The sequence below is a fragment of the Astatotilapia calliptera genome, chromosome 1 (assembly GCF_900246225.1).
Source record: "Astatotilapia calliptera chromosome 1, fAstCal1.2, whole genome shotgun sequence".
Taxonomy (NCBI): domain Eukaryota; kingdom Metazoa; phylum Chordata; class Actinopteri; order Cichliformes; family Cichlidae; genus Astatotilapia; species Astatotilapia calliptera.
The window spans coordinates 12,633,252-12,648,862 of record NC_039302.1 but is presented as its reverse complement, the minus strand read 5'-3'; the positions used below and the strand labels follow the sequence as shown (position 1 = coordinate 12,648,862).

At 41.5% G+C, this 15,611-nt stretch overlaps 1 protein-coding gene across 17 annotated transcripts in view; it reads right to left on the bottom strand.

Annotated features, from left to right (window-relative positions):
* Positions 1-986: 986 nt before the first annotated feature.
* Positions 987-15,611, bottom strand: part of baz2ba (bromodomain adjacent to zinc finger domain, 2Ba) — a 67,790-nt gene continuing 53,165 nt past the window's right edge. For 5 of the 17 annotated variants that reach the window (XM_026164810.1, XM_026164857.1, XM_026164892.1 and 2 more), the window contains 21 exons: positions 15,320-15,385; positions 15,058-15,102; positions 14,777-14,809; positions 12,805-12,870; positions 12,334-12,474; positions 11,735-11,989; positions 11,147-11,370; positions 9,675-9,749; positions 9,366-9,597; positions 9,211-9,273; positions 8,667-8,811; positions 7,512-8,335; positions 7,165-7,417; positions 6,869-7,024; positions 6,525-6,685; positions 6,084-6,412; positions 4,636-4,771; positions 4,394-4,540; positions 3,582-3,883; positions 2,724-2,867; positions 987-2,556 (listed from right to left, as the gene is read on the bottom strand). In XM_026164810.1, coding sequence (XP_026020595.1) covers positions 2,400-2,556; positions 2,724-2,867; positions 3,582-3,883; positions 4,394-4,540; positions 4,636-4,771; positions 6,084-6,412; positions 6,525-6,685; positions 6,869-7,024; positions 7,165-7,417; positions 7,512-8,335; positions 8,667-8,811; positions 9,211-9,273; positions 9,366-9,597; positions 9,675-9,749; positions 11,147-11,370; positions 11,735-11,989; positions 12,334-12,474; positions 12,805-12,870; positions 14,777-14,809; positions 15,058-15,102; positions 15,320-15,385 — 3,954 coding nt within the window. In that variant the 3' untranslated portion in view covers positions 987-2,399. The remainder of the gene's footprint in view (positions 2,557-2,723; positions 2,868-3,581; positions 3,884-4,393; positions 4,541-4,635; positions 4,772-6,083; positions 6,413-6,524; positions 6,686-6,868; positions 7,025-7,164; positions 7,418-7,511; positions 8,336-8,666; positions 8,812-9,210; positions 9,274-9,365; positions 9,598-9,674; positions 9,750-11,146; positions 11,371-11,734; positions 11,990-12,333; positions 12,475-12,804; positions 12,871-14,776; positions 14,810-15,057; positions 15,103-15,319; positions 15,386-15,611) is intronic. The other 12 variants (XM_026164828.1, XM_026164867.1, XM_026164931.1 and 9 more) reach the window with 8 other exon arrangements.

Sequence of the window (15,611 nt, the reverse complement as noted above, 5' to 3'; positions counted from 1 at the left end):
CGTGCGGCAGGGTTCATGATTAATATTTTCCCTACAAGAATAAAATGTATAGAAACCTTGGGAATAGGCACTTGCTAAACTTGCACTTGCCAACTGTGTACGGCACACTTAACTTTCCTTTTTATTAACGGTCTTCATTTTATGATCTGTGTGATGGATGCATGCAACCACACAACTGAGATACTTGGGTAATATTCATTTGGTCTTTTGTCTTATGTTTACGTTATGCTCTAAAGCTTCTGTGATCATAAATGCAGAAGCCAATAAAGTGGACTGGACCATCTATTGTGATCATGCAGGGGGAATGGGGTTCTTCTTGAATGATGGTTAGCTGTTATCTCTTTAGTTTTCACCTTTGGTGTATATAATGGTTTATTCATTTGCTATATAACTGGAGCTGTTTCTCATTTGGGCAGGTCAGTTTGTTGAGCTATGTTTTTGTTAAGTGACTTTTGAGTAGCGTTCTGTTAAGTTAACCTCTTTTATGGGCCCACTTGATTCTTAAAAACTTTATTTTTTGTTATTTTGAATTTTTGTAATCGTCTTGTCCTTTTTGGGGGTATAATAAAACCCATTTTTTTGAAGATTACATTTGTGCCTGTGTGTTCCTGGCTGCTTGGATTATGACAATCTGCCACTCGATGAGACAAATAAGGATCTGCTCTTTCTGGATTTTATTGTTAATTTACAGATGTTAAGTTGAATTCAGTTTTGAGACACCGTTTCTGAGATCCTTGAAAAATGTATGTTTCAGAGCAGCTTCTCAGGATCCTGAAAACATTTTACAGTCTGGTCATGAAAGAGGCATTTAACACGATGTAAAGTACAATTGCAGATATTTAGCTAAAAGCACAAACAAAATAAATTTCTCTTTAATCGGGTCACACGTGCAACTTTACATATGACTCGCACTTTGACAGAATAAAGAGTTAAACCGCACTTCTACAGCTGCAGGTCGGACTTGAAATGAAACCAGTTTGAGTCACTTACGTTGAAAAACATCCTTTTAATAGGTCCGTGCCACACACTAGTGAAAAATAAAGCTCCTACAAAAGAATGATACTTTTATTCCACAATATCTTAAATAAAGTAACTTCAAGTACTTTTGACTTGGGTACAAAAAAATCTAGCTGCCTCCATCAGGCCACAACACACAGCAAGGTTCAACACAGTGGTTAAAAATGGCCTTAGGTCCTTGTATTGTGGCAGATTGTGAGGAAATGTATCATGGAAGCATAACTGAATGCTTGTTGTTCCTTTTTTTCTCTTTTTAGTTATTATTATTTATGGGGAGGAATGATTTCTGTGTCACTGTCCAACTTTGGAGGCCTTGTTGGATTGAAATCATATAAAAAAATAATTATCATAAAGAATGAAAACTAAAAACGATAACATCCCCTACATGCCCCTGTTGGAAGGGTAGGCACTACCAAGATTAAGGATACCACAGTGTTTGCAGAGGATATGTATATACTGTACAAACAATATTTATGATAATGTTTTCATCACGTTCACTAAAATAGAATGCTACAATCATTCTAAGGCATAAACAATATCTTAATATTCTTAAACAATTTTTACACATTGTTCCAAACAAGACATAATATAGACATTAATAAACAGTATATACACATGAATCACCACAGCCTAACTGTTCCTCTGCAGTTGCTGTAAATAAATGCAGTTTTACAGATCGAACAATTGAATACAGTCCTCCGATGCCCCAAAGCACTGAACAGTGTAAACAGCTCTTTTTTTTTTTCTTTTTTCCTTTTCTTTTTTTTTTGTCTTGGCTTTGTTTGATATTTGGGAGAGAGAGAGAGAAAAAAATTATAACACAATAACACATTCCTTTTCAGAAGTCAAAGCAGTTCGGCTGATTCCTCCTTTTTCATAGAAAATGAAGTGGACCTTGATTCATAAATAATTATTACAAAATTAAATACATTCACTATAATACGATTAAATAACAAACGAACAAAAAAACCCAAATAAACAAAAACAAACTATTTACAAGTAGTGGAAAGTATTCTAGCGCAGACACATCATTGACATTTTTGAGGATTCATTCAGTGCAGTGTTCTGAGACAGGGAATGGTATTGCACTATGACACCCCATTTCTCTGGGACTCTTTGGGGCTTTCATCCCTGTTGTAATAAATCCAGTGCACCTAAACAACTTTTTATTTTTCAAGGTGACACCTCTCCTAAGCACACCACAGGTTCCTTATTAAGGAGTTGGCTTCTTCTTCTACCATCCTGCAAAGCCACGTTCTCCATCACAAAATAAAAAGTAACACCTGGTGCTCCGGTACGAAAAGTTGAATGGGTGTATTGGAGAAGAGTCTGAACAGACTTTTTTTTTTTTTTTTAATCTTAAGTGTTTTTTTTTATTTGTTTTAGTTTGTTTGTTTCAGAAGCTCAGTCCAGCGCTTCTCAAAGAACTTCCTCATGTTATGACCAGCTCGACCAATGTCTGAATTGTCTTCATTGAATTTTTCACAGTTATCAAAGACCAAGTTGACATCGATGATGAACGTCTCCAGGTTTTGATACCTGAAATTTAAAAAAAAAAAGAAGACATATTCAGGTTAGAGAGAACAGCAGACACATCACATAATTCCTGAAAAAAACTAAACAAAACTGAAAACACTGGTCTTGCTTTAACTTCTGCGCGAGGCTTTTAGCAGAAAAAAGAACCGAGAGAAGCGATGGGAACTCACTGGCTGCTCACAAGCTTCTCACGTATGGTGGAGAAGTCCATCGGTTTCTTGATGACCTTCCTGTAGCCAGGCACCGATTTCAGGTTGACAGGTGTGAGAAAAGGCCATGCATCCTGATGCCGCTCCAACTCAGCAAGGAGTACTCTGTAGGACACACAAACACACAGTTAAACTCTGGCCACGACTTTGTGTAAATATAAGCTTTGTGTGTAACACAGAAAAGCTTTCTTTCATAATTTCCTCTTATGTTTAAGCAGCTATAACCAATATTTCTGGATTGACAAGGGATCGGTTACATGTGGGTGAAGGGTGTGAACGAGGCTCCCATTGTGCCTGAATACTGGAAGTTTCTTTTAAATCATTGTTTTGGGTTTATGGTACACAAAGCTAGGACTAGCTGGTGAACAGTGGAGCATTAACAGCTGGAGAATCAGATATTTCCCCAGAAAGCTGAGTAGGCTGAAAGCTGAGGTAAAAGAAAGCTAAGATAGTGCTGCTTTGCCCTAAGTGGTTGTGTAAACAGCATTTCCTAACCAGTTACAGTTTGTTTCTGCTGCTGGTCAAAAATATGTCCATGGAGGTTTAAAGTTTGCATTTAACTCATAATCTTTAGGGTTTTATGAGCTAATAAAACCGCTAAAAAACAAAAGAGAAGCTGACTTTGTGCTGAAAAATTCCAGGAATGAAATACTGCAAGTAAACGTTGATCAGAGGTTTTGTGGCTTTAAACACAACAGAAAATGTAAAACACATCCTCCAACCTTTCCATACAGCTTTGTAGCAGGTGGAAATTACTGTGCAACTACTGAGAAGAAAATGACACAGAAAGACAAGTGCAAACATGCCATGGAGACATACCTGCATAATCCCAGGTCCCTGTTGTTGTCTCGAGCCGTCTTGGCTCGCTTCACACACCCAGTAGTCTCCTGATTGGATGTCGTTAGAGCAGGTGAACCCTCCTCCGTTTTCCTCTTCCTGCTGGTGTCTTTTGCTCCTTTTTTGGGCGTACTGCTGGCACTTGCTGAGTCATCCTCCGACACTTCCCCGTTACCGGCCTGCTTTCCATTCTTCTTTGCCTCTCCGCCCTTCTTGCTACTCCCCCCACTAGATGCTACTGGTTTGGCTGGAGGCTTTTTGCTTTTGGGGGATGGACCACTTGCCTGCAAAAGTACCCAAAATTGCAGCATTTCCTTAGTTCGGGTGCTATTCAAACTGGAACCATTTAGTTTCATCCTCCTAATATTGTCCTTTCCTAAAATGTCATATCAATTTGCCATATCTTAGACAAGCAATAATATTTAGTCCCTTTGCTGACCACATCTGCATCAACACAAATTCTTTAAAGCCTGCGTTAAAAATCGTTACTCAGCTTGTATCAGTATGAGTATGACTTATGAGTTTTACTGTCACTTAATGGGATAAATCCATGCTGCAGACAATAAAAGTGAAGAGCAAGCAATAAAACTCTAGGGGAGGAGCAGCTGATGAGATTTCTTTGAGCGAGCAAGTGTCCTTGCGGTTTAGATGCACAAGATATACTCTACAATGTGTCCTTTTTCTTCTTGCCTTTCTACCATCAACTTTACAAAACAGGAGTAAAATAAGTCCTGAGATGAGTCTAAAAAAATGCACATTAAAAAAAAATCATAAGTAATAAAAGGTTCAGATACCTTGGATATGCAGGCCGGGCAGTACCAGTCTCCTTCTGGGATGCTGGTGATCTTGGGTTTGTGACAGTAAGTGTGGCAGCCTTTGTCACAGCCATCACACAGCAGGAGGAGGTCCTCATTATCCCCCTTCTTACAAATCTGACAGTACTACAAAATAAGTGCGTCCATTAAAAACAAGTACAAACTTTCCTAATAGTTTTCAATTAACATTGTGGACACAGGCTGTTCTTTTATTCTCTTACCACTTTCATTATCGACCTCTCCCAGGCAATGGACTTCTGCAGTTGCTGGATACACATGGCCAGCTGGGCGGCGCTGCGCACTTCGCTCAGGGCCTTCCTCCACACTTTCATACCGTGGGCCACCTCCTCCTCGCTGCTGAGGGAATTTAAGGGAAGGTTATGAGAATCAAAATAGATACACATATGGGAACGTGTGGGGTTATTTACACACAAACTACAACCCGTAACCAATAAAACTAAGGCTGCTGTGTAAAATGTGAATAAAAACAAAATGCAGTGACTTGCAAATAATTTTAAGCTCGTGTTTATAACGTTCAGGGGCATGATCACAGCATTTTACTGTTTATTTTAAGCTCTATGGTCATTTTTGAATTTGATGCCAGCAACATGTTTTAAAAAAAGTTGAGACAGGACAAAGACTGTGTGTGAGACGCTGTAAAGCGTCGTTAGGTTCAGTAGTGAAAAGAGCACTGATGTGAGGCTGAGTCTCTAAGAAGTCATTCAAGATGGACTGAGGCAAAGTACAAAACTGGTCTCTGGTGTGACAAATCTTAATTTGAAAGTCAGAAATCACTGACTGCAGGCTAAAGAGGGTAAGACCTACCCAACGTCTTATGGTATGGGCACCATTAATGCTAGGGAAAATGCACACAATTTAGAGCAACAAATGCTGGCAGTGTGTCATTCTCAGGGAACGGTTTGCTTATTTCACAGCTCAGAATCAATCTGTAGTAAGATCCTGGCTACAACAATCCACACCTGTCACCCGCTGAAAACATTTGGTGGGCCTGAAACAAAGCTAAACTTTATGTCAAGCAAAAATGGAAAGGTGTAGAAAAAAATTAAGAAAACAGACAAGTTTCAAAATGTGAATTTATCAGTTTCTCGACATTTAACATGTTCCGTTTTTAACTAAACAAATTCTTTTTAATGAGTTTCAAAACACGGCATTTTGTTTTTATTTAAAGTCCACACAACTTTTTATGAAAATGGGTTTGTAGTAAACTGTGTCAGTTGAACCAGATGCTGTAAAAAGCTCCATCTGGGCAGAGACAGGCATGACGTTTTTGGGAGTATAGAGTGCTGGGGAGAGGTACACACGTTTTTTTTATCATGTTAAGGGGGACGCTCATGCAGGAAGGGTAAGTGTATGCTGAATAGCAGGAGCTGTAAGTAAGCCTATAACTGAGGTTGCTGATGCACAACACCATGCAGATGATTTTAGGGGGAAAAAATGGCAGTGAGTGGAGCCCCTCCCACACAAAAAGCTGCACAAGACAAAAAGGAAAAAAAAAAAAAAAAAAAAGCAACAGGCAACCACAAAAATCTGCTGTGAAATCAGCAAAGACCCTCACCCTTTGAGTAATATGGGAAACAAAAAAAGCACACATAGAGAGAGGAAAGGGTCTTAGTGGGAGAGTGGGGAGCTGGTTGGAGAAATGACCTACCCTTCCCTGTCAGCACTAGTAGATGGGGCGGGGGCAGGGACAGTGACCGTACCCACATTATCCAGCCTGATCTGAATGGTGGTACCTAAGGGGCTCCTCAGGTACCTTCTCTCGATGTTGCGCTCCAGATCAGCCAGACGTGTCACTGCAATGTCCAGCGGGTTGTCCGGGTGACGCATCACCCCGCCCTTCTCTCCCCGCTCCTCCAGATGCTCCTTGGATTCCTTGTCTCCCGTGTTTGTCGCCGAGGCCGTGGATTTGGTCAGGGGCTTGTGCTCGTAGTACACCAGGTCCTCACGCTCAGACTGAGGGTCCGGGTACGTCCAGCCCTGTGAGAGGAAATGAGCTGTTGAGTTTATTGGCCTCTAAAAAAAACATAAATTTCACAAACAAAATATGTAGAAATATTTGTGCTAGTGTGTTAGTGTGTTACTATTTCACCTTAACCTGCAGGCTGGCTGCGGTGACCTTCCTCTCCAGTTCCTCAACCTGCTGCAGTATAGCGATGTCCATTTCCATTGCTTGCTCCTCAACACACCAGCCCCGCACCGACTCCACACTGACCTGGCTCTCCTCCAACTCATGGAGCTCAATCATGGCCACTAGATAAATTACACAGCAGACACATGGGTTAGGCAGTGAAAGACAGTTGTTCATATAAACTTCAATAAACCTCACTGATACAGTATTAGCAATTTATTGTGGGATTATAAGGAAACGCTTCTAAGCATGAATGAATCTGAGGCACATCATTATGTGCTCAGAGGAGCTGTTTCCAGACTTACCGTCTCTGTGTTTGGTGCAGACCTGGGGGATGATCTCCATGTATTTCTGCATTTGTCTCTGGAGGGCCTTCTCTCTGATTCCTCGGCTGTGGAGAGCATTGACAAGAGCCCTGAGCTCTTCGATGTCAGACACCCGCCACCAACCTGTCAGCATCTCTGAGCACACGGGTGTGAAAGAAAGAAGATGTTTTGTTCAGTTAAGACATGTTACAGTCAAATCAAACTGGGCTTAAGTAAGGATAGCATTGGCTGATCTCATTATATATATACAAAATAATACATCGAGTGTTGCTCACCTTCTGGGATGGGTCGTGGCGTGGCGTGGTCGAGGGATTTGGGCATCTCCAAGGCGGGAGAGGGCATAGAGCAAGTTTTCTCAATGCGAGGTAAAGGCGATTCACTTTTACTGGAGACACTTGCTGCTGTGTTGCCCTCTACAGAGTGACTTGGCATGGGGCTAGGGCTGCTGCACAAAGGCAGGCCGGGACTTATCATTCCACTGGGCCAGCTTGCGAAAGAAACTCCTAGCAAAGAGACACCTGACTTAACCTGTGGAGAAAAGAGGGACAATAGAGGGGTGAGGAAGGTGGTAGTGCACAAAAGGAAATATAATAGCAACATGTTTACCAGCCAGGATTCTCACCTGCAGGGTGGATAGTGGGTAGCTGAGGATGCCAGTTGGGTGGTGTGGGCTGGCAGAGGCTGAGGCAGCAGAAGGGGTGAGAGGGAGAGCAGGGGATGGAGGTGGGGATTTGGGTCTGGCTGGGGTGGAGGATGCCTGAGGAGACACACGGGGCGGTCCTGGTGGTGTTGTGGTGAGGGAGGAGAGGTCACAAGGGTTGCGAGGGAGCAGACTGAACCAGTGGCCGCTCCTTTCTGTTAGCACTCTGAGCAGCTGGTCGTTTGCTTGGAATGAAAGGTGTGGCGATGGAGCCGGGGATGAGGTTGGAGGAGTGTTCCCTGGGCTTTCACGTGCAGCTGGCAGGCACGGGGCAGATAAAGAGGATGAAGCCAGGTGAGGGATGTTTGTTGTGTCGTTAGCAGTCACCATGGAGGGAGCTGTTGCTGCCGCTGTTGCAGGCTCGAGGGTATTGTGAGTGGGGGAGGACGCTGACATAGTGGTTGTAACAGGAGTGCCTAGGGTACTGCCATTCTGTCTCACATGGGGACTCTCCTTGTCTTCTGCCTTCACAGATTCTTTACCAATGTCCTTGCTGACTTCTCTGAGAGCGCACAGCTTGGTTACACAGCCTGGTTGCTGGTAGAAGAGGGTCGGGGAGTTTTTCTTCCCCTCGTGTTTCTTCTCCTCCTCTTTCTGTTGCTCCAAGTCCTGTGTTCGAGTGCTCTGCCCATCGAGGTTGGTGGGTTTCTCCTTCTGCAACTCAATCTCTTGAGGTTCTTCTTTGACCTTGACCTCCTCTGCTGCTCTCCTCCTCCTCTGTCGCTCCTCCTCCAGTTCCTCTGGAGCTGCAGAAAAAAGGAGAAAAACGTACTCCAGTTAGAAAGTGAACTACTGTAACACTGAAACTGGATCCTGATTATTGGACATTACACTAATTCGCTTGCTTTCGGAAGACAGGCAGAGCTGTGTTATTAGTGTTGACAGATGCTATCTGCGTATTTCACTCGGCAACAAAACAGCTGAACATGCAGCTACACGAATTATAAAAGGTCTTTCTTTGTCTTCTTGCCGAGCATGTTACCATTACACATTCATTTTCCAAATATTCTCTCAGATAAGCAAAGTGAAGCGTATACGTATTCAGAAAAAAAAAAGTGGGCGGTGTACTGCAACAACCTTCTCCACTCTCCATGGCTTCAATGAAGACCCCTCCACAGTGGGGCAGTACCCAGTATCGGCGGCGGTACCGATCCTGTCCATACATCATAGAGCGTAGGGAATGGGATATCTCATACAGCTTTCTTCTGGTCTGATGATGTTGCTGCAATTGTACAAAACATACATGGAAATTACAGACCTTCAAAAACAGAAGAAATCTGCCCTACCGGTTTTTGTTTTTTTCCTGTGCGACATATGAAGCATCACATAAGATGCTAATGAGGTCATTTATCAAACTAATTAGTGCCTTCATTAGTAAACAGACCTATGGCAACACAAATATCCACACAACGTACAAATCACATTGTAGTTTTCGACACATTTTGCAGCTTGAATTCCAAAGTCTAGCATTGCAGGTGTCTGACGTATTACTTCTATTGCAGCAGGAGATTTTTCTTTAATCTCACTTTGTATATTCGAGTATATCCCACATTAACTGGATCAATCAAACACTGATTTTCATGCACTTTAAAGCATTTAAACGTGTTCAAGAAAGACATACCTTGGCCATTTTTTCTATTTGCTTCTCCAGTTCCTCGACACTAGTAGCATGGTCAACTTCATCCTGATAGAAGGAACAAACAAATACAGGAAATGTCTTTGAGCAACTGCACAAACATTTAGCTTCTTATAATGAAGCTGGCTCTATCACCTTACCTCATCATATGTCTCCACTTTTCTAACCTTCTTTAGTTCTTCCTCCTCCTCTTCCTCCTCTTCCTCCGGTTGGTCGTCACTGTCATCGTCGTCGTCGTCGTCATCTTCGCTGTCTCCACCCAGTTTCCTCTTGCGTTTGGTGGCCGAGGATGGAGTGCCAACAGACTGGTTCTCTTCCACACCCATGCTGGCTTCCCTCTTTCCAGTTCGTTTGGCATAAATGGTTCTCAACCTGTATAAGGACACAGGAGTTTAGTCTGACCTAGTATGGAGAACAAAAACATTATTTTTAGGGTTAAGAAATCTTACTTCTTCAGTTTTCCCTCCATAATAATCTTGTCTTTCCTCATATTTGCCATCTGATCCAGGTTCTTGTCAATCTCACTGCACGAGGAAACACAATTCTGTTAATTATAGCTGTGGCAGTGTACATCCATTGTTTTAGGTAATCTCGGAAACTAATAAATATAATGAGTAAAAGTTCATGGGGGCTGGCTACCATTCACAGCTCAAAAAAAAGCTTAATATAACAGCTGGTATCCCAGAGCACAAATTAATACTTTTATTATTTCCCTACAATAAAAAGGACTGCAAATTACTGCTCCCTGCTGCAGCTTTATTAATTGTTCTCCACCGTATCAATAAAAAAATAACATCACTGGCTCAGATATAATTTCAGCGTTAAACAAAATAAAACCACATATACCGCATTAACTAATTTTTTCCAGTGTGTGGTTGGTGAAAAGGACTGTTAGATTTTTAATTTTGTCTCAGAGGAAGAGACACATCCTACACTGACATATGGTAATGTGCAAAAGTCTTCTTTCTTTTATTCTATTGAAACATGTGCAAACATACATAGAAAAACGGTGTATGAGGCAACAACAATTCTAATGAATGACCACGTTTATTCATTCTTTAACACAGCGTGAACTCTCTTTGGCAGATTTCTTGTCATTTCTTTAAGTTGTCTTTAGGAATAGTTCTCCAGGCTTCTTGTAACACATTCAAAGTTAATCTTTGGATGTTGGTTGCCTTTTGTTCTGTTCTCTGTTCAATAATGACTAATGTTGAGATCCAGGCTCTGTGGAGGCCAATCCATGACTGTGTGTTTTTCGAAGTATGCTTTTACTGCATTGCTGGTGTATTTGGTGTCACTGTCATCAAAGATTATGCTGCTGCCCATCACATCCTTTCCTGATGATACTGCATGATGGATGAAAATCTTACCATACTTTTCCGTGTTCATAATTCCACCAATTTTGGGAAGGGCCCCACCAACACCATCACTTCATCAAACCCGTTGACACTGATTTTCAGTCTAGTTCTTGTGTAATTTGGCAGACCATAGCATTTTATCCCGATTCCTCTTTCTTAAAAATGGCTTCTTGACAGCCACTCTTCCACTGAGACCTTTTTTGATGAGGCTTCAGTGAACAATAGATGGATCAACTGAAAGGCCAGATACACCCCTCAGGTCCTATTCCTTGAGGATATGACTTTCAGATACTGTTCATTTTCTTTAGATAGTTTGTTTGGGGATCACCTTGTTGATGCAAAAAATACTATTTTATGTCATTAAAGGCGTGTTACCTTTGTCATTTAACTAAAAATAAGCTGCTAGTCTTTTAGAAACCCTGGAGAATTATTGCTCAAGACTACTCAAATAAATAAATAAAAGAAAGCTTGGCTCCTTGGAAGTGAAATATGGAGTATTTCCACAGTATTGTGCAAGACTTTTGCACAGTACTGTGAAGTACTCAAAGTGGTCAGTTACCTACCTGATGACAGCTTTGCTGCAGGCCAGCTCATTAGCCAAGAACCCCAAAATTGAGGCCTTCTGAGCAGGCGTGTGAGCCTGAAAGGCCTTTGTCTTCAAACTGAGAGCCAAAGGAGCCAGATCTGTATTTCCACAATGGGCTCCCATGTACATCTGCAGCACCTCGGAGACATTATCTCTGTTGATGCCAATGTTAGTCAGGTGGTCCCCCAGCATGGTTTTTGTCTAAGGATAGGGAAGTTGATGATAGCAAATAAATTATATATATATATATATTTTTTTTTTTAAATAGATGAAAATGTACCCAAGCCTTTAACCTAAAAACAAAAATATCACATTGCTAGTAAAGGCATGGAGGCATCAGCATTAAAATAATGTCAAGTCAAGTGTAAAAACACTGATTTTGAAGTCATTCTAAATGACTTTGTGCAAGATCTTTATAATCCTAAAGTTAGTCCTAAATGTATATGATAAAGCTACATATGGTGGCATTGTTAATGTTTTGTATCTTATGGATCATATTTACTAACTTGATTATGTCTCAGCTACAGTCCTAAAGCAGAATCAGTCAGTTCAAAACGCAGCTCACCTTTTGTCCAGGTGGCAAACCAGGATCACAGACTGCCAGAGAAAGCAGTTTGACCAGAAGGTCTTGAACTTGGCCCATGCTGTCCCCCACATTAAGCAAGCCCTCCTGTAGCATTCCCAGCGTGGGCACATCCGTGTTCACATCGAGTCCCAAAACCTTTCCAAAGCCTCGCAAGAACTGCATAAGCATCAGGCAGTCCGACACGGCACGTCCTGGTAGGATGAGTCCGGGAATCCTGGAGAACTCAGGGAGAGCCTGGATGCAGCAATATCAGTAAAATTATGACTCTTTTTGCTCATATTAGGATCGATTAGTGAAGCTAAGAAAAACATGTGCATCACATGTTATGTGTATGTTCTCAAAATAGTAGTGACAGCTTAGTTTGTGTATTTTGCAGTATGTTATTTTAACCACTTGAGGGCGCACATTTCCACATAAAAATATTCAATAACGTGGTCTCAGGAAAAACAGTCCACTCAATAATAATAATAATAATAATAATAATAATAATAATAATAATAATAATAATAATAATAATAATAATAATAATAATAATAATGATGATGATGATAATAATTATAATAATAATAATAAGATACCTTATGATCAGACAGACACATATCTTCATTTGGTTTCTTCAGTTCCCTCGCTATCTCCAGCTCCAGCCTCCGTTGCTCCAGTTTACGCTCTTTGTTCAGACGCTTCTCATCCCTTTTCTCCTGCCGCAAGCGTTCACGCTCCTAGAGAGTCCAAAATTCAAGGGAGCATTAGGAAAGAAAAATGTGTGTGTGTGTGTGTGTGTGAGAAAACAGACAAGAAGGTTTACTTGACTTTGCTGAGCTGTGTTAGAATTCAGCCTAATGCTGCTGTGCATTCAAAGGAAAAGTGCTTGAGGGCCAGAATCTTTTGACTTGGTAAGTGTGCAGAAAAAAAAATGAATGAAGGGAAAGAGCGCACATAAAGGAGAGGAAGCAGGAATCCATCGAGGGAATAATGACTTAGGCTCTTTTTATGGAGTGGACTGTGCGCCCGTGTGTGTTTCTGCATTTATTTGCGTGCATATGGGCTACCTCTGCTTTCTTGCGAGCCTCAACAGCCTTCATCAGCATTACATGTTGCCTCCTCCTTTCCCTCTCCTAAAGGGGCAAAAAAAAACCAAAAAACAGGCAAACATTAACAAGCACACGTTGTACATACAGTAGTCAAGGCCAGCCTTAGTATAATTGTGCATTAATGTAAAACTGTGATGCACTAAATTCAGTAGAGGCACCATACTTGAACAAACACAGAACAATGCTTCACATGTATACACTTTCACATGTATGGTGGAAGCATAAGTGAAGAGTACAGTAGTACAATGACAACCAAAAAGCAACACATAGATGCGGTACAAAATAGATGTGATGACAGGCTCAAAAAGAGAAGCAGCTGGAATCGGTGACGGCGCCTCTAAACTAGAGCTGACACAACAAAAGCAACAAAACACTAGTTGCCGGAAGTCATCTGACATGCCACATGTCATTAGAGTTATGATAAAAACAATCAATTCTGCTACATGAATCAATGATATCGCCTTTTTTGGGGGGGACACATCACACCTGTAATATTTAGTAGGGGGTTATAAAGAGGAATGGATTGTGAGGTGTAACTACAAACTGAGCAGTTTCACTTCAGTGGTTTTGGCAGCTTAAGTGTTAGCACAGTATGTGACTGCTGAGGATGAGACGTCTGTGTTGTTCTTTGGTGCATGATACACAGTCTACTGCCAAAGGGCACAGGAATCACTGGTGACTGACTATCATTTTATTTGATCTCTTAAGGTTTCCCGCTCCTCCATATCAGGCTGTCATTCCCTCTGTGATCCACCAGAAAGACACAATTGCCACTATTAGGGCTTGCCAAGGACATTTCCAGTTCTCGCTGACTAAAATGGGCTGTTTTGTGAGGACTGTTTTGTCATTGTGATAAACAAAACAGGCTAGATGCCAAGCACTCTGCCGCAATATTTCTTTGTGCTTATTTGTTTGATTTATCTACAAATGGAAAACTTGAAAAACGACAGAAAGCCTGTGGCATTCAGCTTCTTCCAATTCATCAAAAACAACGAAGACGTTAAAGGCTTTTATGATAATAAACTTCAATAAATCAAGTGCGATACGGCCACACGAGACAACTTTAAACACATGGGATTAAACGCGCTTCCTAATTTCAAACACTGTAGTGCACGTGAGGTTGATGCAGTAATCGGCCTGGTCCACGACAGGAAGGCGAACCTTTAGATTCAGCTGCGACTGTGTGTGTGAGTGTGTATGAGTAAGAAGGGCTACAAGCAGGAGAGCCAGGCTAAAATAAAAAGCTACATAGAACCATACAGTCCCCATGGTGAAGATGATTGTATTCTTGTTCTGTTTTTTCCCCCCCCAAAGGTCTTTTTTTTTTTTATTCCAAGGTGCCCGCACCAAACTGGTGGGAAATCTGCCTGTAAGTGTCTCCACCATGAAGACGAAATGACTCTCAGTAGCTGTTTTCATTCATTGTGCAGAGTATAGGAACAGTGAATGACAGAGAGGCCGGGATGGGGCAGGTTAAAGTCCAGCACTCTGTGGACTGCAGAACAGATGCACGGACGAACAGACACAAGCTCGACGTCTGAGCCGAAATCGTCAAGCACTCACGGGTAACACAGGCTACTCCAATACAACAGTTAGACAATGTATGTGATGGATGGAAACTCCTCGAGCGCACTTTGAGACAGTGAGTGTGGATTGGCTAGCAGTCTTTGCAATGCATTCTGAGTAGAAGGGGAGGATGGGGGGAGGGGGAAAGAAGCTGCCTGGCCACCGTGACAGGGTCAGTTGTCCCTCAGGACGAGCAGATGGAGGCAGCATACTGACTCTTTCTCTCTTTTGTTGGTTTTGCTGGAAAGCCATGCAGAAGAATGTAGTATGACAGCAGCCAGTGCTACACTTAATGCATTGCTATGACAACCATAACACAACCAGTTACACGATGCAGGTGTTAGATGTACAAAAATAAACATACCCATACCATATCTAGTCTATGCCTCTCCAACTCCTGGCAGAGAGAGTTGGCAAAATATTATGGAACAGAAGTAATATCCAATACCAATAAGCAAGGCGTTTTAAACAGAGAAATACTCACGTACACACACTCACGCATGCCTATATTTAAATTCACAAAGTATAAACACATCCACACACGCACACGCACCTTCAAATTTTTATTCAAGTCTGAGGTAAATGGTTTTATTCAGCAGTAACTATGAGGTTCAAGAGGCTCAGTAAGTTGTTTAGAGTGCCTACCTGTTGTTTGAGCATCTCCGCTTGCTGTCTCCTCAACTCTTTCTCCTTGAAGGCGAGAATGAGAAGATGAGAGAAAAATCAATATGCTTCCATTGTATTAATATTGTGAAAAGTACAAATACAGGCTGATGGAAAAGCCCCACAACACAGTAAATGAATTATACAATTCAATGAACAGGATTTTTGAAGACAAATGAATAAATAAATAAAGGTATATCACAGTTTTCCATATTTTTTCCAAGAGTTTCATTTGTAAGCATACCTTTATACGCTTTTCAGCCTCCAGTATTTTGGCGTTGGCGGCTTCTTCCTTCTTTTTCCGTTTGGCCTTTGAATAAAGATTAAAGTCAAGAATCACGGAGATGTATATCATTCAGGCACATCAAGTCCAATCAGACTTGAGCTCTGCAGCACTTTAACTGATTGTTTGTAGTTTTCTGGTTTGAGCAAAGATTTCATGCTCCTGAATGCCAGTCAAATTTGTAAAACACAGCAAATGAATAATGTATCTCTTTAACACGTAATTGTGAAAATGTTGAAGCCTCCTGTTAAGA